The sequence below is a fragment of the Pseudorca crassidens genome, chromosome 8 (genome assembly GCF_039906515.1).
Source record: "Pseudorca crassidens isolate mPseCra1 chromosome 8, mPseCra1.hap1, whole genome shotgun sequence".
Lineage (NCBI taxonomy): Eukaryota > Metazoa > Chordata > Mammalia > Artiodactyla > Delphinidae > Pseudorca > Pseudorca crassidens.
In genome coordinates, this window is record NC_090303.1 from 91,474,135 (window position 1) to 91,501,969 (window position 27,835).

The 27,835-nt window shown below is 41.3% G+C and overlaps 1 protein-coding gene across 3 annotated transcripts in view; it reads right to left on the reverse strand.

Annotated features, from left to right (window-relative positions):
• Nucleotides 1–27,835, reverse strand: part of DGKI (diacylglycerol kinase iota) — a 450,344-nt gene that overhangs the window by 227,911 nt on the left and 194,598 nt on the right. For all 3 annotated transcript variants that reach the window (XR_010945642.1, XM_067747120.1, XM_067747121.1), the window contains exons 4-7: nt 27,615–27,689; nt 26,193–26,249; nt 18,642–18,707; nt 1,861–1,932 (exon numbers count right to left, since the gene is read on the reverse strand). Coding sequence is in view for 1 of the 3 variants with exons in the window: in XM_067747120.1 (XP_067603221.1) it covers nt 1,861–1,932; nt 18,642–18,707; nt 26,193–26,249; nt 27,615–27,689 (270 nt within the window). In the remaining 2 variants the exon portion in view is untranslated. The remainder of the gene's footprint in view (nt 1–1,860; nt 1,933–18,641; nt 18,708–26,192; nt 26,250–27,614; nt 27,690–27,835) is intronic.

Here is a 27,835-nt window from a genome sequence, read left to right on the forward strand (position 1 = left end):
ACCACTGTAATCTGTCTTAAAATGTTCTGTGTTTTCAGTCCTTGAAAAATCACGTTGTAAACCTGGGAAACTCAAAGCTATCAGTACTTGAACTGACCAAAACTCTGCCACAGGGGTCAAGCGAAAGTTGTTTTTTAGTGATTCAACTGGACTACAGATTAATAAAAAGAGAGCACATGTGTTCACTGTCAAGTGGGACTCAGTTCCCAAATTAAATAACCCTGGATCAACCACCTAACCACAGCCTGGCAGCTACGGGGGCACGAGCGGGCACATCCTATCTGAGGCCGGCTTGATGCCATTTGGCAAGTAACGTCTCACCAGATCAGGGAAACCAACAGCACAGAGTTGGGGACCCCTGGGCTCTAAATCTGCTTCTTCCTGTCCAGGTGGAGATATTGCTTTGATGGCATAGTCTCATTCAAGGACTAGGATGGCCTTACGTTTGTGAACATGTTCTTGAACAGAAGCACAAAGATTATTCGTGTAACAATTAACCGAAAGGAGATGGAAATGCCAAGAATAAAAAATGTGCCAGGAGGGTGACCCACAGAAAGCACTGAGCTTTCCAGACCAAGGCGTCCCTACCTAGTGACAGCAGATCCTCCTGACAGGCGCGGGCCTAGGGAAATTACGCCAGAGAGATTATTAGGTTGAACCTGACGGAACTGCCAAAATTCAGAAGTTTTTGACCCACAAAAATGTCAGTTTCATGTGTTTCAACTAAATGCATCTTCTGCTCCTGCCCTGTGGCTCTGTTTGGCAGGTAACGCTGTTGTGTGTAGAGTCCTGATGTTTTCCTTCAAACCCTTACCCTCGCTAAAACAGCACAGCCCTTTCTTTTCAGGTTGGCTGTGCAGTGAGGGGACAATGTATTGCAATTATACAGTCATTCAAAAAAACAAACAAAAAAAAATCCCCAAAAAACAGGTGAATTGAGAGATTAGAGCAGGGGTCCAGACTTTTTCTATAAAATGACTGGACAGTAAATATTTTAGTCTTACAGGGTCATACTGTTTCTGCTCCAAATACTCAGCTCTGCTGCTGTAGCATGAAAGTAGCCAGAGATAACACATAAAGGATGGGCATGGCTGTGTTCCAATAAAACCTTATTTATAGAAACAGGCAGCAGTCAGATCTGGTCTACAGGCCGTAGTTTGCCAACTTACGAGTTAGAGTATACATTGTCTAGTTAAAGAAAAAAACAGGTCCATAGGCAAACAAAAAAAATGAACCATCTAGGTGGGACAGAGCTGTTAAAAAATGAACAAAAGATAGATAAGAGGAAAAGTAAATAGGGAAATTACCATTGGATCCTGATCAGTATATACGTTCAAATATAAGAAAGACTTACATTTCAATGAGCATACAGCCAACTATAACAACATCGAAACCTAAAGAAGGATACAAGACCACTCTTATCCTAACATAGCCCCATTATAAAAAAAAAAGTTGCCCACATCCAAAACAGAAGAACCAAGATGCCTGAATTTCTGTGTCAGAGGGATTATCTAAGGTTGCAATCTCCCACTATAGGAGTCATTGACAATCTAAGGTAGTGGGGAAAATGTGGCGTAAGAGTGAAAAGCCCTCGATTCTAAACCCAGGGATAGAACCAGGAGAGGATTTTCCAATCTGTGATCCCAGGCTTCAATGTATAAAGGGGTTAATTTATAGTTTCTTCCAGCTCATTTATGCTATAGTTCTATAGTTTTGATCTGTCTTTCTTCCTCCACAGATCCTATGAGAGAAATAATACATAAATTAGGATAACGTTCCACTTACAGACAGGAACTCCAGCAACGACGTAAGTCGATTTTGATAAAACACGAGCCCACTTTATTTTATCCCCAAACTTACCGCCTGCTTGCACCAGGAACAGCTGATAGCCACAATCTCTTTACTGTGGAAGGAGAATTTTTGCTGGAAGCCCTGGGATGTCAGAATAAGAAACAGAGAATTAAAACCACTTCAAACACAGTATGCATCCGCCCTCCTGAAGTCCAACGAAGTAAGGCCAGGCTTAAGGTAACTGGGATGGCAAATGCCACACTCGGCACTGCGGCATCTCCAACTTCTACCACACAAGAGCTTCCTATCCCCGAATCCCCTGGAGTGTGACAGAGGAGGCACCAGCATTTCCTTAACACTACTCAAAGTCAGACACAAAACGTTGTTCTTTTTCTCCCAAGTAAATGAGGTTCTGATACATTTTTATAGTAAGTAAAAGAAAAAGCCGCTTTTGGTTCACATGACTCTTCATAACGGTCATCCACCTCAGAGGTTCTATACAACCTGAACATGGAGAACCCACAAAGAGAAGTGAAGCATGAGAGAGGCAGGTGACCTAGAAGTGAGAGTCTGGGAGATGTCCCAGGGTAGAGGAGGAAATGCAAACTCTTTCATCATCCCCCGGGGATGTTGGACTCAAAACAAGCAGCTTTCAATGTCCAGTTTTCGCCAGCAAGCAGCAATGAGATGAATGGAATAGCAAACACAATCCTCTTAATGAACAAACAGAATTACTTTTCCATCCAGAAAGGAAGAGATGCTTTTTGGCTGCTTCTGTCCCTGCCAGAGAGAAGTACACAGTAACGCTCAAGGAGTCTTTTTTCGCTTTCCCAAAGCTCATCCATTTCTATCTCCCTGTGAAATCTAAGCCGAACAAAATAATGCAGATCAATGACAAAAAAAGTCTTAAAACAAGGCTTTTGCAAAGTAATCCAAAGAAAACAGAAAGATGTGACGGGCAGGAAAGTTTTTAAGGCTTTGGCTGATTAAGTCTTGCTTAACGTATACAGATAACTTTAAGTTAAAAAAACCCAAAAACTCAATTTACACATTATTAAAAGAAGTCCCAACAGCATTTTTGCAGTCCCCATAATCCCCACCTATCTGCAGCATTTTATATACTAATGAGCATTTCCTCCTTTTGGGTCCTCTCGCCTCTCTTGGGTTTCCTAAAACACATTCCAGGTCTCCTTGTCCCTCTCCAATCTCCTGCATGTGGACATAAGACCGGAACCAGTGTCAATCCTCTGTGCTCTGCAATTCCTCCTTGAATCCTTCTCTGTTCTCCCCAGCCTCAACTCTCACTTCTAGAAACAGGACCTCTTCCTTAACACCAGACTCTCCTGGATTCTGAAAAGTTTCTCCATCAATATCCCTTTCTCAACAGCTTAAGTAATAATAGAATCACTCAGGGAAGAGGCGTTCACAGAACAAGCATGAGTCTGCTCTCCTTACAAAGGCCTGCTTGGAACGTTGGTCCTTGGCCGGCATTCGGGAACTTGAGCTTCAGGAGGGGTTCCAAGGTTCCCAGAACAGTTAAGGGTGACTGACTGTGCCTGAACTGTTTGTACAAACAGCCTGATGTATGCTGAACACCTGCTTTCCTTCTGGGAGTCTGGAGGTTGGGTATGTGCTAAGCAGGTTATGTGCTTATGTCACCAGCCCCCAATAAAACCTACTCACCGAGCTTCTGATGAAACTAGGAGACAATATTTCACACGTGTTGTCACAACTCGTGTTGGAAGAACTAAGCACACCCTCTGTAACCGTTAGAAGACTTTTGGAGCTTCCACTTGGTTTCCCCCAGACTCTACCCCAGGGGCCTTTCCTTTGTTGACTTTGCTTCGCAGCCTTTTGTTATAATAAATCACAGCTGTGAGTAATATACAGCGTCCCATGAGTCCTCCTAGTGAATACTGAAACTGGGGCGGTCTTAAGGACACCAGACATACTCATCTCCCCACAAACAATGAGTCTTGCTATACCTCCTCTGTCAAGGAGAATACCATCCCCCCAGGAAAGGATGCACTTTTGTAAAACACACAGGGACTGAATTATTAGGACAGGTTGGTGTCCACAGGTTTACTGCTGTGGCAGCCAGCCACCACCTGCACAGCCCCTGGCATCAGTTATCACTGCCTGACAGAAATAGCTTCCAGGGAGGACACTGAGTCCAGTGGACCACAGGGTTAGGTAGAGAGGTCCCTTCAAAGATGAGGCACAAACTATTCAATGTGAAACGAAACGGCACTAAATAGGCAGGAATGATTTCACATCAGAGTCACTTGAAAAGTTCTTCCTCTTTGCTCAAGCCACTCTTGATGGACTGAACAAAAAAAAAGAGATGAATAAAACTTCTCTTCAGAGCTATAGCTATAGAGCTCTTTCCGCTGTGTACAGAAGCCAGCCAGCAGGCAAGAGCAAGCATGCTGAAGCTGGTGCAGGGCCTGAGCAGGGACTCCTGCAGACAACCCTGGCTGTGTGGTGGGATTCTCCCACCCTGGACCCCACGCCCAGCAGGCATCAAGCCCCGCTGAGTGGTCACGCCACACGTGGACGTCTGCTCCATCTGCTAACTTGTCTCTCCATCGATAGTCTGTTTCCCCCTGTGTTCTTCATTCTATCCTGGGCCATGACACCAGGGAAAATGCTGTTGTTGTTGTTTTTAGTATCAGCCTCAATCTTAAATACTCAAATGACTACTTCTTGTCCCGAGATTACAGAACAAACTATTCATACTGACATTCAGCGCCGTCCATAATCTTCTCAGCCAATTTTTCTACATCAATCTCCCACTCTCAGCCATTATAAATTCCTGTCTATAGTGAGATGGGATTAATAATATTCTACAACATGCTTTATTCTTTTATGTTTCCATTTTTTGCCCATTTTACCATTTTTTGCTGTTTTTTTAAATTCCCAACCCACCATTTAGAGTGCCTACCACTATTTCATATACAGCATCTGAATTTTACTTCCACTACAAAATCTAAAAAGAAAATTTCCAAGATCACCTCAATTCACTGTAACCTCTCCTCCTAACCCTACAGGCCTCACCACCTGTATCTCCCCTTGGCAACAATGAACAGCTGTTCTAAGTTGCTGGTTATTTTATGTGCACATGTGTTCTCTCGCCAATGGAATTACAAGCTCTTTGTGAGAAGTCCTTATAATATTTCTTAATAGATCTCTACAGCTTAGCATAGTTCTTTGAACATCACAGACATGGCATGAATATTTTCTAACTGAACAAGAACGTCAGTGCTACCACACTGTAACCCGACTACAAACTTCATGCTAATCCAGACTTTAAAAACCTAACCCAAACCACCTGAAAATACGCCCCCTCGCTCTGCTCTCGTCCAACCGCTCTAAACACAGCAAACATGCTAGGCAAACCACTTAATCCTTTCCACTTTCTCCCTTCACCTGGGAATGGTAATAAAAATACAAACCTCTCCAATGCCTCTGAGTAGTTATAAGCATCAAATGAGGCAATGCATTCGAAAAGTTCTTTATAACACAGTACACATAAGTGAAGGAGTCCGTTTATTGCTGGAACCTCTTCCAACCCCTTGCTGACAAAGTCCTCTGGTGTGCCACGTGTGATTAGTTAGCAATACTCTATTCAGGGGTACAGAGTGAGAGCATTAGCCCATCCCTCTATCGATTATCGGCCTTCTGACTTCAAGGAGAAATAGATACAGTTCAGCGTAGCCCTGACAGCCAGGCTGAAACTAGAAACAAACAACAAGGCCAGCCACAACTGGGGCACTGGGCGCTGTGCTTATTCAGAACTGTGATGGGTCCCTTGGAAATGAGCCTGGTCTAACCAGCTCTATGCTTTGTTTTGGATTCTCTAGTCTGGCAGTCACAGTGGCCATGGCTTCACGATTACTATCTAACATAAAGACATAAATAGATCCACACTGGAGCCTTCAGGCACCGAGTTCCTACAGACCACCTGCAATGGGGAGGTTTTGGCTGGGATCTCAGCACAGCGAAAAGAGCCAGATTCCTAATTACCCACTTTTAAATTCTGGCCCAAGTCTGATATTATGGTACTGACAGATGCCCTAACTGAATTTCAGCGGACTCTGGCTTTTAAGGGCTGTTTTGGCTCCGTTGCCTCTTTCTCTTGTGCAATCTAGGGCATATACCAAGTAGCGCTCAGTTTTACAGGCTTGGCCGAAACCAGGTAAAAGCGCTTTACTTGAAACAAACTCTTTTATTGCTTACGGATTTAACTGAGGTTTGGGTGAGGGAATTTCCTGACTGTAGCCTGACTCCCTGTTCGATTTGATCCAAGAGTTGATACTACTCTTGCCTCCAAAACTTTAACCATCACCAACAAAATAAACCTCTCCCTATCCACTTGCATATTCAAAGCTCACAAAATATTATGAAAGGCAAACCCAAGGGAATGATAAGACTAAATTAATATCTATCTTAACACAGAGAACTTCATTTTTGCTCAAATACTCCCTTTCATTTTTGAAAAATGTATATACTTTTACACATTGTATATTTAATACCTAAAATGTTCATCCCACATTTAATTAGATGCAAAGTTCATTATTTCTAGAAAAATTTAAAATAAAACTATTATAGCACTTTTGTAAACTTATCCAGTGGGATAAAAATACCACAGCAATTTGATACTCACAATGTAAAAGGAAATTTTTCCAATCGGAGCCCATCTCAAACTGGTTGTGCCGTTCCCATGCAACTGCTTTTAACCAGCGGAAGCTGACAACCAGTGATGACGTTTCAGGGTTTGACCAGCTGAAGCTGCTGAGTAGCTAAGACCTTTGAGTGACCTAGGTGCAGAGCCACATCAATCAACCTAATTGAAAACTTTTTTCTAACCAATAGAAAACGACATTTGTTTGACCTTTGAGTGACCCACATGCAAACTCACATTGACCTAATTGAAAACTTTTTTCTGACTAATAAAAATTGGCACCTGTTTTAACCCATGACCTACAGACTTATGGACTAATTCTGTCCTATCCAGAGCTCAAACTTCAATCTTTAATTAGCAAAGTCACCATGAACCGATCTCTTTCCTTGTACCTGCTAATTGTTGACTTTTTCCCGTCAACAAACTATTCAGCCCAGTTTTCCACAGATAGGTGTACCCTTGCCTGGCAGTGTGAATCACTGGATATTAGGCTAATTTTATAATATGCCTTTTCCTTGGCTTTATCACAGTGTAAAAATTGTACCATTAATACTGCAGTTTATGCAAGATTAGGGTTCATTTACTCATAGAAAATCGAATTTACTGAACTTCCTAAAACTTCCTATACTGATTTTACTGGTTTTAAGCTAAAATTTTTATAAACACTCAAGATTTTCAAAATGTAAACATACACTGAATTAAAATTGAATTAAAATAAACAACATCTTTATAAATTGAATTATGGTGACCAATTTTTTATAACTTCTGACAGTGCTGCAAATTATGTGAATGGACAGTTACATTATTAGAATTATCATTGAAAAATCTAAATTCTTGTCCATTGGGTTTAACTATAATATGCTTTATGGCATTAATTAAGGGCTCTGAAAGTTTATCGATGCCCTTTATTGTCCATAATATGCCCTCTGTCAAGGGTGATCACTGACTCAGGCACATAGATTGACATTTTATTAGTCCTCAGTAGAGCCTCTGCGTCCTTCCATTCTAATGTTGGTAATTACGATTTATTAACCCCAGCCAGTCAGTCTTATTATCCTCAGATAGTTTCTGCTTTTTCCATTAATTTATCTGGCAGTCCCTGATACAAGCTATAGGTCATAAATTGAGTCTCCTGGGGAGAGCGGTGCTGGGAAAAGCAAAATTCAGGGCACAGGATTCTCAGCATAAGTTAACACTGTTACCACAGACTTGTCAGACTGTATGAAGAGCCTAAGACGTGATGTCCAGAACACTGTCATCAGAGGCAGATGACTTCATGGAAGTCAATGGCCTAACCTTGCAATTAATGTATAATTGAAATTAAGCCTATAACAATAGCCACTGGTTTACATTTCAATTTAAGTGTTAACTATTTTAACTGTGATGTTTATATTTCATATTTTTATCACCCTTCTGATTCTAGGATAAAAATGCTGTATTCAGATACTTATATTCAATATGGCCAAAAGTGCATACAAAACTTTAACTGTTGGGTTTATATCTTTGTCCTAGAATACCAGGGAAGTTCCTTACATGAAAATATCTACCTAATGACATAACCAGCTACAATTATAATAATGGTCTTCCATGAAAATTAATGTCCATCCCTGACTGCCCCATAATTGAAAACCTTCCCAATAAAAAGTATAATTTTAACGCTGATAGTATTCACCAAGAAGGTTGCTTTTTGGAAAATTTGTTTTTAACAAAAAACTATTTTTTTAAAGTTGATGTTACCACAGTTACCAGCTACAAATCATTACAGATATTCAGAGAAGCCATATAATCTATAATCTTGCTGACAGTATGACATTCCAGGAAATGACTGGCTGTACTCCCCACTCTTAACTGAGGAAAATGCGCTTTCACTGGTAAAACTAATTACACTTTCTTTTTGTTCAAACTTAGACTGTTTTGCTATAACAGCCCCCAGACAACTGAGAAAAAAACTTATAAAATTTGCCGAAATGACTCTGATTGTGTCCCTCCTGGCTTCATGAATTTATGTCAAAGGAATATCACCAGATAATGCATGCCTTAGAGAAAGAAAAGATTCTGCTACCTAGCAACAGTTTTGACTTCACTTGGGATTTTAATAGTCAACTGATGGGTTTTCCAGCTGTCCCTAATATAACAACTCTAGCAGGCCCACTTCTGTGAGATTTTAATTTCTGCTTCTTCTATCACAGCAATTCTGGCATCCTTACTCCACTTAACATGAACTGTTTTTTTGGTGTTTTTTTGTTTGTTTGTTTCAAGTTTCAAATGACATCCTAGTGTTAGATCTACTCTTCCTGGTAGTATCTCAGATGACCTAATAATCTTTTCACACTAATGCACGCAGCCAGAAACGTGCAGAGGCCGCTCAGAGAGAAAAAGGACTGCATCTCAAAAGATCTAGCTGTGTGACCTAACCAATATGTACCAGCAGGAATGGGAAAGTGTGTATGGGACTGGGTCCTGAGAGTGCAGGACAAAGGGGGCAGGGCTTAAAGCTGGATAAAAGAGGGCTTCTCAATGTCAGAGCACTCATCTACAACAGAGAATTTAACACATTATCAGGAACCCCAGAAGATGGTGCTAACACTACGACAAACACTAATACCAGAATGGCGTTTGAAAACTTGAACAAAAGAACAGACCGTGTTAAGTGAAGTAGCAATGCCAGAATTGCTGTGATAGAAGAAGAAACAATCAAAATCTCACAGAAATGGGCAAGTTAGAGTTGCCGTGGCATGCCAGGGACAGCTGGAAAACCCATCAGTTGACTCTGTCCTGCAAGAGGGCCTAAAGGATATTCCACTTACGAAAACTATAAGAAATGTGCTGGTGAGAAGGGTGTCATCATCGTTGAGAAGCTCTCCTCTCTGTAGGTTAGGCCTGATGGTAGGAAATCCTACAGAGTGAGCACTCTTGATACCAATAAATATTACAAAGTTCCAAAATAATAAGGAACATGTGGCAGCACTTAACCATTAAAGCAAGGTGGGTGCAATTACTGCAAGACTGAAGTTCCTGCCATGGGGGCTTGACCAAATGGTTAATACAGCACAACCTCCCAGAGGCAAGGTAGACCATCAGATAAAAGACGTATTAATCGATAAAATAAAAAGAAATCAAGAATGGAGGATCAAGAAATATGAGGGCAAATGCTCCAATAAAGGGTCATGATATTTTGCCCCATTTCTGGACTAAAGGAAGTTTTCAAAGATAGAACCCAAAGGGCAAGTTCCCAGGAGAATCCTGCAACATCATAGCAAGAGTCTATGGCAACATTTCCCCAGATTCTATCTAAAAGGATCTACTTGGTCCATTTACTTGCGTAGTTGTACAGTGGGGAGAAAGAAATGTCCAAATATTTTAAAGACTGTTGGGCAAGAGTCCAGGTCAACATGTATACCCAAGCACTGGTGTATGAAGCAGGATCATGGTCCCCTACTAGAGTAGGGATGTATGAGGTCCAGTTTAAAAAAAGGAGTCCTGGATCAGGGATGGTTTATAGAGAGTCTACTGTCTCCACAAACCCAGCAGGGTTATTTCCCCTGGTCCCTAATTTTATAACTGAACATGCTGGGAGTTTGGCAGAACTCCAATACGGGTTTCTTGCCCTGTTGCGTAAGTGCTGGCATAGTAAGAAAGCCCAAGTGAAACACTCAACCACCCTCCCAGTCATATCTAAATCAAAACCAATGTCACATTCTCAGAAGCAATAGGTATTAAATGATTAATTTTGTATGTTATGATAATGTTATTGTGTTTATTTTTAAAAATTATTATCTCTTTATGTGCCACCCTTAAAGACTAAAGGAGGCAGCGGTTGTGTTCCCCAAAATATCCCCATTTAATTCACCAGCTGGGCTCCTACAAAACCAGATATTATAGTGGAGAATAATGCTGGACTACCAAGATGCAACCCAGTATACTCTAATTGTAGCTACTGTGTCAAATTTGGGATCTTTTGGCCTTGAGTATATGACCTATGGTCGTTGATTTAGCAAATGAATTCTTTTCCTTCCCTCACTGAAAGGAGAATCAAAAACCATGTGCATTCACTTGTTAGGGTTAACAGTGTACTTTTACAGCCTTGTGCCAGGGCTTTTGACTCTTCTGAATCTTATCCAAATATAGTGCAAAGTAACCTGAACCATATGAACATTCTGAAGAATACCACTTGGTCCACCATATCAAAGGTATCATATTAAGGTGGATGAGCAAGAAGTGGCAAGTATATTGGAGGTTTTGGTGAGACAGAAGGTGGGGAGATAAGCCCTATGAAGAATCAGAGGTCCCACACATCAATGAAGCTTCTAGGGTTTAGTGGGCCAGGGCGTGCTAGAATATCCTGCCCAATCTAAAGGACAAATTATTGCATTTCACAATTTTAACCACTAAGAATGAAGCATGGTACTCTGTAGGTCTCTTTGAATTCTGAGGCAGTATATTCCACACTTAGGAATACTGCCTCAATCAGTTTATTGGATGATATTAAAAGCTGCCAGCTTGGAGTAGAGCACAGAACATGAAACAACTCTGCAGTGGGTCCAGTCTTCAGTGAAAGTAGGCCCTGTCACTTGCAGCAGGCTCCATGCTATTAGAGGCACTGGGTAGGAGAAAAGAGGCGCTATAGAGTTAATGACAAGCATCAATAGGAGAATTACAACATAGACTCTAGGATTCTGAAATGAGGTCGTGCCATCTGTAGGAGAGATTTGTATATCTTTCAAAAACAGCACCTGGTATGTTATTATGTTATGGTGGAGGAATACCTGAATCACCAGGTAGTCATGAGATGGGTTCTGTCAGATCCTTAAGTCATAAGGTTGTGTGGGCCCAGGTGCAATTCACTGTTACATTTAAATGAGAACATACGGGATCTGGCACCAGCAGTACCAAAGAACACAAGTAAGACACATGAGTAGGTAGCTCAGACTCCCCATATTATCCACTGTTACAATACTAGGCCTCTCATTCAACTCACACCTATGGAAATATGGGGATCCCTTATGACCATCTGAAAGAGAAGGAAAAAGCTATGATAGGTTCATGGAGGGGTCAACTTGGCACATGAGTCCAAGCCAAAAGTAGACTACTACTTCACTAAAGCCTACTCAGGAGTTGTCCTGAGGGACAGAAGTGAGAAGAAATCCTCCCAAGGGACATAACTTCAGGAAGAGCAGCTGGTCCCCCACTTTCTGTGAAAAGATAAGTAGCCTGATATAAGAATACATAATGACTTACAGATAGTGTTGAATGACTTGGCTAGTTGATCAGGGGCCTGGAAGGAAAGAGGAGATCAGGGGAAGAGGCACATGGATGAACATAAAGTGAAGATCACTGTACTGCACATTAATGCCCACCAGAAAGCATTCACGGTATAAGAACTAAAAACTTAGATATAACAACTCAGACTCCACACGTTGTCATGAGCTATCCATAGCACTATGGGCTCAGAAGTGGCGTAGCCGTGATGGCAGTGATGAATGCTACGGCTGGGTCCAGCAGCATGGGCTTCCACTACCACCACTGCTACTATCACTGCTGACTGTCTAGCCTGCCAGCCAAAGATACCAAAGCTGAACACTTAATATGGCACCAACCCTGAAAGGGAACCACCAGATGCTTGGTGGCAAATTGACTACACTAAACTCCTTCCACTCTGGAAGTGGAAGCAAGTCACCTTGACCAGAATCAACACATATTGTAGGTACGGGTTTACCTTTTCCTTCTGCAGGGCCTCAGTCAGCGCTACTAAGCAAGGGCTTACAGGGTGTTTGACCCACCAACACAGGATCTTATACAACACTTTCAGACCAAAGAATACATTTTTGTATTCTTGAAATGGAGGTTCAGGAGTAGGCATATGGCCATGAGATACATAAGTCCTACCACATCCCACACCACCAAGAAGCTACAGGCCTGACAGAGAGATGGAAAGGTCTTTTGAAGATGTGACATGGGCTTCAGCTTTGAGATGGTATCCTATGAGCACCATCCTCTAGTCTCAGTATATTGACCAAACTCATGATCATTTAATGGCGCTGTGTTTCCATGGTAAAATACATGGGTGCAGAGACCAAGGAGTGAGAGGAGGAGGAGCCCTGCCTACTATCACTCCCACTGGCCCACTTGGGGAATTTGTGCTTCCTTTCTCCACAACTTTGGGCTCTGAGAGGCTGAATACCAGATGGGGAATATCTCCACCATGGATAACAGGAGGACCCTAAACCTTAAACTACCACTGCACCAAGTTACTTTGGCATCTTTGTGTCAAGAGACTAACAGGCACAGGAAGGCGTCACCATCTTGATCCTGATCATTAGGTGGGGGAGAGTTATTTGACAATGGAGGCAGTAAGAAAATATCTGGCAGCCAGATTATCCACTGGGGCATCCTTTCTAATTCTTTGAAAACTTTTGATGGTCAATAGACAAGTGCAACAGCCAAGACCAGGGGATCAGACTGCGTAGGGTAAGGGTCTTGGTCACTCCACCAAGTAGGTCACTGCTAGAGACTGAATGCTTGTGTCCCCTCAAAATTCGTATGTTGAAACCTAATCCCCAACGTGCTGGTATGTGGAGGTGGGGTCTTTAGAGGGTGATTAGGTCATGAGAGTGGAGCCCTCATGATGGGATTCGTGTTCTTATAAAATAGACTTTTATAGCTCCCTTGTCCCTTTTACCATGTGAGAACTCAGCGAGAAGATGGTCATCTATGAAAAAGAAGTAAGCTCTCACCAGAAACCGAATCTGCCAGCATCTCAACTTTGGACTCCTAGCCTCCAGACTGAGAAATAAGATTCTGTTGTTTTTAGGCTACCCAATCGAGGGTATTCTGTTACAACAGCCCAAACAGGTGATCACCTGGACAAGAAGAGTTAACTGAGCGTGAGGTGACTACAGAAAGAGTGGTTGAGGAAGGAGATGATGAACATCAGTTGCAGACTTAAGACCGGCTGCCAGAGACAGGGCTGTAGTGTATCCCACTAACCTTCCTCTTAAATGTTTCCCCAGGAAGTCAGCCCAACCAGAATCCCGGAGGAACTTTTCCAAACATGTATTTTATGAAGCAAGTGACTCTGAGAAGCACAAGGGACGGACTGTAGTAGATGCTGATGTTCCACCCAGAAAACTCTGCTGCGGGCCTGAGGCACTCAGCTCATTCTCCCAGTTGATAGGAATGCTGGAGGCTGATGGCTTTCCAGGGAGTCACCTTTCCATCCTTAAGCATTGCCCTAAGCCTAAAAGAGTCACCTTGGCCAAGGACAGCCCACATCCAATGACTGGTCAAGGCAGGGCAACTCTGAGGAGCTTTTCCAGATCCTTATGGGATTGGCTGAGGCCTTTGTTGGAGCTGCACTGCAGTTCAACTCCTCCTTCTGCACAATCCTCGTGCCTTCTCTTGCGAAGTCTTTTCTGAAGAAAGAGCATTAGGGACCAGAGTGACTAGAGCATCACATTAGCTGTAACTACTAGGACACCGGCCATGTCAAAGACTAGGGAAGCAGTGGCAGTAGCAAAACATCTCTACAGGTGAGAACTGAGTGACTGAGCCACCTGGAGACCACAGCAAGGAACACTCTGCTTCCGAGCCCTCAGCCTCTATCTGCCCTTTTTACAAACCACTTTGAAGTATGAATGACATACAAAAAAGCTGTACATATTTAATGTGTACAACTTGATGAGTTTGGAAACAAGTATACACCTGTGAAACCATCATCACAATCTATGCCGTAAACATATCCATCACCTTCAAAAGTTTCCTCCTGCCCTCCTTGGTTACTATTATCTTTTGTGATAAGAACACTTAATATAATATCTACCCTCTTAGAAAAATTTCAAGTATTCAATATAGTATTGTTAACTACAAGCACTATGCTGTAGATCTCAAAGACTCATCCATCTTGCATAATTGAAACTTTGTACCCTTTGTACCTCTCCATTTCCCCTTTCCCAGGTGAATCGGGAAGACATTATGCTCAGTAAAATAAGCCAGACACAGGAAGACAAATACTACGTCATGTATGATACCACTTATATGAGGAATCTAACAGAGTCAAATGCATAGAAGCAGGGAATAGAATGGTAGTGGCACTTATCTCCTTCCTTGATACTCAGCCAAGGACAGAAAGAAAAGCCAGGCTTCCAGCAGCTATGTGGGCACAGGCTCCATGGAGAGGCTAGATTTCTTTGGACTTGTTGTATTACCTACTTTACATTCTCAACAATCCTCCTGAGGCTAATGGCATCTGGACAAACATACAGACAGGCAAATAACCAAACCTGCCTAACTAGTGAATGGATTCTCACCCTTGGACTTCCTTTCCTTGTTCCTAACTCTGCAGGGCCTCTTGAGAGCTGACCTCCAGGGCTCACACATTTTTAAACCAGTAAAGAATGGTGCTTCTTTACTGAAGGGAACATCCCCCAAAGCTCCAGGTCAGTACTTTCCATTATTTTTAGACTCTCTAATCCCTTTCACTATTCATCCATATCTCAACCACACCCCCATGGAATATCTTAAATCATTTGTGTCATTTTTGCAATACAAAAATGCCATTAAGGATACTTCCTTTAGATGGGTATATTTCAATTATTGCACAAGTTCATTTTAAATTCATTTTTAACAATATTCATTACAATAAAGAGTAGTTCTGACATTTTCCCCTTTAATTAGTGCTACCTAAAATTTAATTTACTTTAATTATATATGAAAGTACATATAATTTATAGATGAATAATTCATAGTTATGTGACATGTTTGGTTAGGAAACTGGAAGACATCAGAAATGTACACCAAAGTTAAACTATGTATTCTTGTGTTAAAAACTGCTTTCATGACTTGATGTTTGAAATTTTAAATTTTTAAGTTTTAAAAAATTAGCTCGTTTATTTTATAACTTTTACATATGTTTCCAAATGAAGAAATAAAAGATAAAATTTCAAGTTGTAATTGACAAGCATATTTCCACAACTGCCATACTGCTGGGTTTGGATGGTTCCTTTAAAAATAAAAGGTCAAATTAGCTATAATCATGACTATCTTTTTTCTTTGCATATTGATTTTTTTTAAGTACTACTAGGGATAACTCAGTGTTGAATAAATCTTGATTGAATGAATGCAATGTGTAGATGTGGTGAAGATCAGTAAAGAGGTATGTTTGCAGAATAAGTATGTAGCTTGCTTTTAACGATTGGCCAAGTATAGATTTACACTAAATATGGGCTGGATCAATCCCACTGTCCCTCTGGATCCACTCTCCATCTTTCTCTACCCTGTGTCCTGTTGTAAAAAGTTAACTTTTATGGATTGCCTCAACAATGTCCCTTGTGCTCTGGTTTCTATTGGGTTTGGCCACTGGAGACTGAAGGTGAGTGAAGTTGGGATATTTATTCTCCCAGCTGGTAGATCACCTCAGGCTGGCTAAGTCTCATGACTTAGTCTCATGACCCTTTTAGACTTGGCTTGACCACAGATCCCTGCTGTTACTGGCCTCGAGTTTTTCACTATCCCTTGTAGCTTCTTTTCTGCTCACACATTTTAAATATTCTCTTTATTAAACACTTATCAAATTACATAATTTGAGTGTGACAGCTCTCTTCTGCCTGGACCTTAACTCTTTCATAATGTAGGACTATGAACGAAAACAATGTAAAACTACATGATGGTCATAAACATGGCAGCCTGGTAGTCAGTGAATGTTAAAGCAACTGAGCGATTGAATCACGAGCTGTCTCATCTGATATTCATTATATGACACACACACTCAGCCAAACGCATTCAAGGCTTGAGAGAAAATCAGTCTCTAATTAGTCTCAAATATTTACTGTTGATTCTAAAAAGTAGAAAATGAAACCACAAATACTCTTAACCACAAACACTCACTAATAACCCCAAAAGTTTTCAAACCACTGGTTTAAACATTTTTTTTTGCTAAGTAAAGTATTTTTTACCCCATCCCAATGGATAAATTATGGAATAACGTGTATAGAAGTCTGTGTGTGTGTGTGTGTGTGTGTGGAATGGTTTAGAAATCTCTGGATATGTAAGAATGTACAACCAACCGTACTGATGAAAACTATGCATAGCACCAAAGTCTGAAATGAATCTTCAATCCCTTAATCTGCAAATGGAAAGAGAGTCACTCACTAGTCTTCCTCTAATCCAGGGGAGAAGCCAGGCTCCAAAGAAGGGTTATTTATTATCCAGCAAGGAGACACAGGTTTAAGACCATCATATGCCACAATTGCTTGAGTCTCTGAGAATCCATAAGCAGCTGGATTATAAACACAGGACATGAATATAATAATTCAACATTATGGGAACTTTACGTGAAGAGCTGGGCTCACAGATTTCCCTGCGGAGAGCTGTGATGAGCAGCGAGCTGTGAGTGCTCTGAGATGCCTGCCTGGGGACACTGGGCAGGAAGAGAGACATGGTCACAGCAACTCAGAGTGCAGGGTGTCCAGTTCTTCCCCTTCGGTTGACCACGCCAACAGAAGACAAGCCAGAAAAGGGAGTGAAATACGACGCTAGGGAATACTTGTCACAAGATATATAATGCTTATTGATTTTCTTTTAATAAAATTCCTCCAAATCTATTATGGCTTGAAAGTTGCTGAGGTGGTGCCAGCTACTAGGCTGTCCAGTGAAGATATTTTCTCCAAAGTGAAGAACCTGTTCATCCAGATCCTTCCTACTGTCCACATCTCTGACCTCAAAATTGGCCACGCCCACCTGTTTCTTCTCTCTTATGCATACACATGCACACATTCTTATGGGAAAGTTGCAGACAGTCTACAATCCACTAAGTAAGAGAAAATCCATAAGTCCTAGGGCAACAGCAGACAGGGAAGGAGTAGACGGAGCCAGCGAAGGAAGGTCATGTGAGGGTAGAGGGCTGACCTCCTTTTTCCCAGCCATGTAAAATGGCTGGTAAGCAACTTTCAACTCCTCCTCTCTCCCTCCCGCCTCCTCTTCTTTTTACCTCCTCCCCCTTTTAACCTATTTTGCCTGTCCTCTTTCCAGGCTAGAAAGGAACCAGCTGAGAGTCACTGTGTTGAACTGGAGGAGATAATACCAGTTATAATGGAGGCCCATACCCTTGAGACTAAAGTGTGCCACCTTCCAAAGAAGAGCTTGGTAACCAATGGCTACAGCATATTTCCCTTTCAGGCACTGGGAAAACAGCAGCATTAATCAAACTTTTTCCATGTCTCGCTCGCCCTCAACACTACTCAGGCAGCCAAAACTTCCTTGCCTCCCTCTATTGTCAAAAATGCCATACTGGTCAGCTCACCCCAGTGCTTGACCCCAAAGAGTCATATGAATAAATAAACAAATTAGAAATGAATTGATGAGGAATATACTCTCCCAAATTATCTTGCTCTCTACCAAATCAAAACTTTGCTTTATTGAGACCAGCTTACGTCTATGTAAATTTTTTTAAAAAAATCTTCGTAGTAGGATTCACCACCAGTTTAACTTTCTCTGAGGATCCTTTCATTCCTAAAGTAGATCTTTGTACATTGAAAACGCCATAATCCAACTCTGTTAGGGTCAATAACATGGAATCTACAGAGCATGAAGCTGTCAGATCCCCACCTCACTCTTCCAAGTGGCCCTGCACCCTGAGGGGCCTGTAGCCAGTCATACTTAGAGAGTAGACATAAGTCACCACATACGAGAAGGGCGTCTCTTTCCAGGAATTGGATAATATCCCAAGAGAGCGACACATTTCTTGCTTCCACGTTGTCCTTCTACCCAGTTCTGCTCAACCATAACATATCAACACGAGTAGTATCGCTCATCAACCTACTGGTTTTCTGTTGGTGTTCAAAGAAGTATGATGGGCCAGCAGTCCTCAGGAGGGAGTTTTAACAAGATAGGAAGTATCCTTTTTTTAAACTATCCACAATGAAATTCACTGTAAAAGTCCATCCATCTCTCTTAAAACGTGCTAATTCCTTGTATGGAGACCACTGCTTCTTGAGTGAGTTCTAGAACAAATAAAACACCTCTTAAGGGAAGGGGACCTAGAGAACGGAGGCCTTTGGGAAAGGAAGGGACGTCCTGAGCCCTGGGTCTGGGTGACTGGACTCATCTACCTTGGGTGCTTGCCAAGGGCTGAGGAGACTCCTGCGATGACCGTGGGGTGCGGGCCCCTTACCTTACCACACTGCTTACATTTTCCCTCCTGCCGACGCCTGTGTACCCAGTGATGACGCACAAAATTCTGTGGGAAAACAAAAGTAAATAAACATGTTTCAATTCCCAAACTCCAAGGTTAGGTTTTTTTTTTAATGTTTTAAGAATAAAGATTTCCGCGAACAACCATCTAAGCCCATCTAAGCACAAAAACAAATATGTGTATGTGTGATTTGTTTAACAATAAACATGAACCCACTTGGGAAAATGAAGGCAAGTCTCCATCCTCAGTGACGTTTCGTATCTGTAGAAACCATTAATCATGCCCTCCCTCTGCGGCTTCCTGGTAACGAATGGCCATAATGAATTCTCGTTACTCTGTTTTCCGTCTAGTAAAACATTGTGCAGATTTGTGACCTTGAGCTGGGGCGGGGGGGCGGTGGAGGGTGGGTAACTGAGGCAGGTAAAAGAAATATCCTTAAAGAAATGAGAAGGTGAAGGAGAGAAGGACAAAGACCTCCAATTTTTTAAACCAATATGTATTTAATGCTTTATAAATGCCAGGCAGGCACTGTACTAAACATTTGAGTCAGAGAACTTAAAGAAATTAAATTCTCAGAAAGAAACAGATCTCCTGATTCGGGACTTACATGGTGACAGTTTTTCACTAGCGAAAGTGAAGGAAGAGAAAAGCTGAAGGAAACTGATGACAGAGACAAGAGATGTGGGCATATCGCGAAATTCTGCAATGAGGTTGTATTTAAACTGTCCTTGGATAACCTGAATGAGATCAGCTTCCAAGGTCTATTCTTGGCTTGAGCTGTAGGAAACATGGAAGGTCCTTTTCCTCCCAAGTAGAAGCACCCGTCACCCCAGCTGTTGGGATACTTTACAAGAGAGAAGGTGGTCTTCAGGCCTAACGGTACAGGTAAACCCTAATAACTTCCATACAACTCATCTCTCTTAGGCCAATACACCTGAAATATTTGCTAATGTTTTTCTCCTGCCCTTTTCTGAGAAAACATACTTTACCTGAAATTAACATGCGTATCGTCAGGCCACAATCCATACTTTCCCTTTAAAATAGGCCCTTTATTTTTTTTTTATTTTTTTTGCGGTACGCGGGCCTCTCACTGTTGTGGCCTCTCCCGTTGCGGAGCACAGGCTCCGGACGTGCAGGCTCAGCGGCCATGGCTCACGGGCCCTTTACCATATATTCAGTTTTTCAACAAATACTTACCAAATGCCTACTACCCAGGCATTGTTCTAAGTACAGAGGGACACAGGAAACAGATCAGTGTCGAGAAAAAAAGATGTTATATCAAGGCATGAAATTCAGAGTGACAAAGATACCTCCAACAAGCATTAGCATCATCAATTCCAAAGTGCCACCTCTATTTCTCTTCGTAACGTCAAACCAATTTAAATTAAAACTAAACAAAGATCCTGGAGGAATAATGGTCTTTTAACTATAATAAGATATAAAAAAGCATAACGGTCCCGCTAATTAGTCTAGTTTTTATCTTGCTTTTCGCACTGTGGCAGTTTAATGAAACAAGGACACAATTCTTACATTGTTCTCAGAAAGAAGCTAATAATAATAGTTAACATTTCTTGACTACTAACACTGTCAGGCACTTTTTAAAATGCCTTACATGTAATAATAATTTAATTTTCATGAGAATTTTCATGAGTATAGGTGCTGTTTAGTTGATAAGAACTAGTAAAACCCCAAGTTGGTAAAATGTTGAAGTATTTCTATATTGGTTGATAAATTGCAGTTTAGTGCCCCTACCATCCCCCTGGCTCCTCCCTGGATGCCATACACCGCCCCCCCGCCCCCCAACACTGGAGCCCACTCCTACCTCCTCATTATTAAGCAACTAGAGTGTGAATTTCGGGCATAACAGGTCTCCAAGATTCTGGAGCTCTCTTCTGAAAATGAATCATGTTACTGGGGCGATGCCATGGGGTTCTCCCACAAACTCAGAAGACTGGGCTGTGCCCCACTGATGGTAGTTGTTTGTCCAAGCTTAAATATCAATATAAACAATTTTGGGGGCCTATGGCTGCAAGTCCAGAAACCTGCTCAGTTATCAGCGTCCATACCTTCAGGTCAGTGAAAAAACTCTACTGGGGATGATGATATTGGACCCTCCATCTCTCTAGTTCACAGATGAAGTGGACCACTCCAGCTTTCCACCCACTCAAGTGAGAAGCACTTTTAGCCCACTGCCTGTTTAAGAATAAGGGCTGGGGAGGCCTGGGGTCAACTGCTAGTTGTACTCTATCACAGTTAACATCATTGCAGGGCATGTTATCAGAGGGCTTGACTTGAATTATCATTATCGTCCTCATTTTACAGATGACAAAACTAAGTTATAGAGTGGCGACTTCAAATGTCAGGGACAGAGCAAGGATTCAGACCCAGGCAGGCTGGCAGCACTGTGTTGCAGCACCTCTCCTCTGCTCTGAAAGATCAGGTTCAAGCTCCTTCAATAAATGATTTCAATGACAGTCAGTAGTGGAAATATTGAATCCATAAAAATGTCAGGCAGGATTATGAGAGATAGAAAAATTTACTATAATTGCTGTTAGTTTAGCAGAAGCTGAGGGAGAATGAACAGTATCATTGATGTTAAGAGAAATTCTCTGCTTACTGAGATTATAAATCACCTAATGACTCTCAATTTAAGAATTTACGGAGGGAAACATTGGAAGAATTTGATCAATTACCTATGAGAAATCACGGCTGACTCATGGAATTATTTAGCTAGTGACGGCTCTAATCAAAAGACTAAACCAGCAGTTTCCACAAATCAACAATTCTTTAGAAATTATACGACTGACAATGAATCATTTCTGCTGCAACATGCATCGTTTGGTAAGCAGGTTTATCATACCATGTAGTTTAGTTTATTTAAGGAATAAAAGAGAACATTTAAAAATTTTTATTTAAATATTTGACTCTGCAAGTTGTTAACTATTTTTAATACCATCCTTCCTAGGAAATAGGTAGGAAATTAAGGCCCAGATAAAATAACTCAAACAAAAGCACTACTATAGAAACTGAGTAATTGTCTCTAATCTATGGCCCTGATTTGAGATGTCAAGTATCCATCTATTCAGAGGTCTTCTTAGGCCTGATATAAATTTCTTCTATTGCTGCTTAAACATAGCTGGAACAAAGTAAAAGCCAAAAAATGTGTGCTGAATTGAATGAAATTCTCAACCGAATTTCTTTGACAATTAAATTGTGTAGTTACCATTTTGAAGGATCATCCATTGTCTTTATCAATTAGGGGGAAAAGAACCATTTCTGTAGAATCATCCTTCTTTCCCAAGCACTTAAATTTTTCACACTATTTCCTTTGACTATTATTTATATCTCCTAAATTATTGAAATGAAATTAGACTCGGGATCTTCACATTGCAAATATGAGTGTTGATTCACTGCTGTTAAGCTAGCAAAGCAAGGCTGCTGACACCATAACGTCTTTTTATTGTTCATCAATAATCTGAATTATTCATATAGCATCTTCAAATACTGGGTAAGGAAAGGGCTATTACTTATGGGTGTTAAAATCTCGGTGATCCATTATTTCAGGGTTTATGGTCAGTATTGTTAGCAGAAATGCATAACACAATTGTTCAATTATTTTCAGAAACAGCCAGTTTAATTCATAGTATTATTCACAGAGCTTTTGAAAGGATCTTAGCAATTACAGCCTAATCCATGCAGCTTATCTCTACGAAAACTGAGGTCCAGCCAGAAAGGTTCAACTTAGCGGAGTCCAAACAATATTCATTAAAACATTTCCAGGTATCAGGCACCCCACTAAGCCTAGGGGACAGTGATTAATAGCCCTGTTCCAGAGCCCAGCCCTAGAGACATCATCTAGGGGAAAAGAAGCAGAGGTGTCCTTTGAACCCAGGTCAAACTAATTCTAAAGTGATTGCTTCTTTCATTTCCATTAAGTAAACTACCTAAGGACTCTTAATTAAGAATCTCCATGGGTCATAATCTGTCATAAGTATCATCTCCAAACTGTCCTCTTAGACCAAGAGTTCTTAGACACTTGGGGAAAAATTAGCCCCTTTATAAATTCAATCAGTCAAAAGATATTCATTGATCACATCCTCTGCATCCTGCCTGGTACAATGAGGTTGGGACAAATTTCACAAGTGATCCCCCAAAGCTTACGCTATAGGAGGATGGCAACAAACAAGCAAATGAGTAATAAATAATTATGACATACAAAGTGCTCTGAAGGGCAGAACAAGGTGCTTTGATAAAGAACAATGTGCAACCTACTAACCTACTTAGAGGTGGTCATCAAGGAAGACCTCTGAGGGGCTGATATTTGAACTGAGGTCTAACTATAAGAAAGAGCTAGCCATGCAAAGAGATTTCCAGTACAGCAATGAAACACACAAATATCAGAAGGTGAGGAATATCTGGATGCATGACTCAAGAACTGAAAGAAAATCCATGTGGTAGCTGGATGGGTTGGAAGAGGTAGGCTGGGTCCAGCCTTTGCAGGACTTTTGACTTTTCATGCAAAGCCAAGGGTATGGTTTTCCTCTAAACGATATGGAAACCACTGAGGAGTTTTAAGTTGGAAAATGATATAATCCAACATTCATTTTTAAAGATGAGTCTCTTAAATCATGGTGGATTGAAGGGGGAAACTAAAGAATCCTGGAGAACCTATTGTAGCGGTCAAAAGTGAGAGATCCTAGGACTTCCCTGGTGGCGCAGTGGTTGAGAGTCCGCCTGCCGATACGGGGGACACAGGTTCATGCCCTGGTCTGGGAAGATCCCACATGCCGCAGAGCGGCTGGGCCTGTGAGCCATGGCCACTGAGCCTGCGCGTCCGGAGCCTGTGCTCCGCAATGGGAGAGGCCACAACAGTGAGAGGCCCGCGTACCGCAAAAAAAAAAAAAAAAAAGTGAGAGATCCTGGTGTCTTAGTCTAAGGTGCTGACAACAGAAATGGAGATAAATGGATCATTTGAAATATAGTTTATGAATAAAATTGATAGGGTTGGCAAATGAACTAGCTGTGGGGAGTACCTGAGAAAAGTAATCATTATGACCCCCCTTCCTCACCCATTTTCTCGATCAAGGAGCTGGGCCAATAGTCATCTTATTTTCTGAGGTACAAAAGAATTGAAAAAACTTGTTTTTATGGTGATGGAAATAAAAAGTTTAGTTTGTAATGTATTATATTTGAGATGACTGTGATACATTCAGCGGGCATATCAAATGGAACTCCAAGTGTGGGCTGGAAATGGAAAGCTAGCTGTTGTCAGCCCAGACATGATATGTAAAGCCAAGGGATTGGATGAGCTCTCCCAACAACAGTAGGCAGAACATGGTCCAGTACTAAGCCCAACGAATACCAGGGAGTGAGCAATGAAAGGACTACCCAGTGAAATAAGAGGAACATTAGGAAAGATGTCATGACAGGAGAGCATTTCAAGGAGGATGAAATACTGAGTAGTTTGAACACATCTGCAAGACCGAATAAGAACAGAAAAATTTCTAATGGATTTGGCATTCAGGCGATACTGGCAACATTAAAAAAGCAATTTCAGTGAACAGGTAGAGTAAAAACCAGATCGGAACAGGTTAAAATGCCTAGGAGGGGACACGCTGAAAACAATTAACGTAGTTAACACTTTCTGGAAGTTAGCACTGAACACAGCGCTGAGAATCAGAGCCGCAGTTAAGACACAGCTGGTGGTGAAGGACTATTTTTGTTTGTTTGGTTTTTAAGATGGGAGCTGTCAGAGCATGTTTATGATGATGGAGATAATCTAGAAGGAAGGTGGGGAGGTGAAAATGTAGGAATGGAAGAAATAGCAAGTCCTTGATACGAAGACAAGGGAAGGTGCTGAAAACACTTATAAAGGGTCTGGCTTCATGGAAGAGAAATAATAACAGCTGCTGAAAACACACCCAAAAAATCCTTGCATTAGAAAATTGCACATACAATTACAATTATCTATCCAGAGAGAAAAAGGGAGATTAAAGGACAGGGAACCAAAGGTAGACATAAGGATTCTCTGGTTAGAAATTCATACAGTCCATCTTAAAACCTCAAAGTGGTTGCTTCTACGGTCCTAAATAAAATTTCTCCTTCATCTGAGCTGTCACTGAGTTATCTCCTGACCATTGCTACAGTGCACTTGGGTGACATGGAGGGTAAAACAACCCTATCATTTTTCTTAGATTTCCTCACCCTACATATGACCCATAACTTTCCTCTTGCTGACATAATAGACAAGCACAGTGGGAGAGGACAGTGGACAGGGACAACTCTTGATATTTTCATCTCTCTCCAAACCTCCACCGCCAGCCTATTCTCTCTCCATGTTTTCTCCCAATCTCCTTGTATTAGGCAGTAACAACGAGATCATTCTTCTTCACAGTGTCTTTTTTCATTAACTGTCATTAACACCTCTGTACTCAGACGTCTTCTATTCCTATTCCACTCATTCATCTATTCTCGTAGCTTTAATTACTATCTCAATATGCTGACAATTCCCCAATGTCTAACCTCTAGCGCCCAATCTTCCTCATAAGCTCCAAGCTCATCTACCCACTCAGCTTTCTGTTGGGCATCCCCAGCTGGGGCCTCAGGACACCTCAAACTTGAGAGTTCTACAACTGAACTCATTACTTCCCTACCCCATCCTCAGAGCAACTCATTTGCCAACATCTAATTGCTTTCTCAGAGAAGAACCCTTGTTTATTCCGAGCTCCCCTGCCTTTGTGTCCAAAATCCAATCAATTACTATCTCCTGTCAATTCTGTTTCCTTCAAATTCATATTCTCCAATTTTCTCCATCTCAGTATTACTCTTAGTTCAGATCACCGTTATCTCTTGCCCAGATTAGGAGAACAGCTCTTCAATTTTTTTCTCCATGCTTCCAATATTGCTTGAATTATATGGCATTCCCTCCACACTGTAGCCAGAATAATATATTCTGCTTATAACAGTTTCATGTCCCCTCTAATTACTATGATGATGAGACATTCCACTTGCAGCCTTGCTAACAAGGGCCTTCCTGGTCTAGCTCTGCTTATCTCTCAGGTCTCACGCCTTCCTCATACATCCTCTCACCTTTGTGCCTGTGTGCCTGTGTTCTGTCTCAAAGGCTGCCACTCACCTCCTAGCTAACCCCCCGCCCTTCACTTAGATCATCCCTTTGGGTCTCAGTTTAGTTGCCACCTCTTCCAGGAATTAAAATGGACCAAAAGTCAATAAAATGCTATTTCTTATCTTTTCAATTCCACCACCTCCTCCTCCCGCTACTTTCTAGTTCCATTCAATAAGACCTTAGCTCCCCAATACATTCTGTGAGAAGAAGAAAGGGCCGTAGACACACACTGAAGAGACTTGGGGATTTTATTGATTGTATGTGTTGATGTATCGAAAAGAAACTGATGTGGAATAGAGGGAGATGGACTTCATTTTTTTTAAATCCCTACTGAATATCTATGAATCCAATGAATCAATGGGAAATAAAAGGCGGTATTTGAACTAGAGCTCTGATATACTTACTTCTCTCGGTGATCTTGAGCCCCCTTCTCGAAATGTTGGTTTACATCGGAAATTAATCTGTCATTTAAAAAGAAAAGTGTATTATATTAGAGATAAGCACCTGACTAGAATGAGTTACCTGAAAAAACCAACAGTGACAGATATTGAGACTACAGAAAAAAAAAAAACCTCAAAGAATGAGGAACATAGTCTTACACTATTCTTAGTCTTTTGAAATCATCACCTTAGATAATCCCAAGCGATCCTGTTATCTCCAGTCCATGACTCTTCAGTCTCACTGATGAAATCAAAGTTATCTTTAGACAGTAATGCTCTTACGCCATAAATTTGAGAAACTGAGATAATAAAGAGGCAGAAGAAAAATACATGGCAGCTGAAATCATCCAGCTGTGTTTTAGATTTTAAAAGTAGGAAAATATAAACTTGAGACATTTTTAATATGATGAAGATGAGTCACAAAAATACACAAAATTATTCTTCAAGCATTCAGCACTCCCTTACTTTTAGATGCGGAGGTCTCCCTATACATTTACATCTTCTTTAGCTACTTGATAAGGTGAAAGGAGCGTAGAAATGAAGTAGGAAATGAGTACATGGAGTTGGGACAGCAAAAAAAAAAATTATTGTAAAATATTACTAGTCATTCCCACAAAATATCACTTGGCAACAGTTGATAATGTGTCCGTAAAACTAAATGAATATCCCCGGGGACTAAAATATTTCAATACATGTACACATGGCAGCTCAAGATAGATGATGCACAGAGAATCCCACGTGGAAAAGGGGCAGGAGGCATGGAAGGAAGAGGACAGCAGAGAGCTCACTACTGGAGCCTTTCCCTTGCCCCGATGACAGATAAATGGACTCTGCAGAATCCACCTCCTCTGGAGGAAAGACACCACCGGAATGTCACTTCCAGCCCCTCCCACGCATTAATGCTGTGTAAGCGGGAACGCTGCTCAAAGCAAGGAACTCAGCTTCTGGCCGGGCTCTCTCCATGGCAGCCAATTTAGAAAGAAGTAAACTTACAAAGGTCAGACATGTCTAAACAATGATTTTAAAGAGCTATGGAATTTTTTTTCTTTAATACGAAACATCTTGTGGAAAATCCCATGGGTGAATAACAACGTTTGTTATTGTTGAAGAAAATGAGTACACGTGAGGCTTTTCTCTCTAACCTTATTATTCCTTTTCCTGAGAATCAACATAAAATGATATCAAATAATACCTCAGCAAACAATACAGTGAATGAAACTTAAGCATTGTCCTTCCATCCTTTCATTATTAATCTGGTAATGTTGGACTTCCAGGTTTTTAAAAGAGCATTGTTTTCAAAAAGTTGAAAATGGAAACTGACACCTGGTCTTTGAAGTCCAAACACTGGCAGGGTAGCAAAAATTGCAGCAGGTGGCGCTGTCTCACCTTTTCTAGCTGTTCGATGCAGGCGGTGTGGACGACGATCTTACAGACCGCACACTTCCTCCTGAGAGCTGATTTCTACAACAGACAATTCAAAAGACAAGAAGAAATGTTAACGGTCTGTTCTGAAGAGCTCCCTGGTAGTAAAGAGAGTATACATAAATGAGGCAAACGTAAACCAATTTAAAACTTCGTCATAAACATTCAATAATCGGACAAACTTC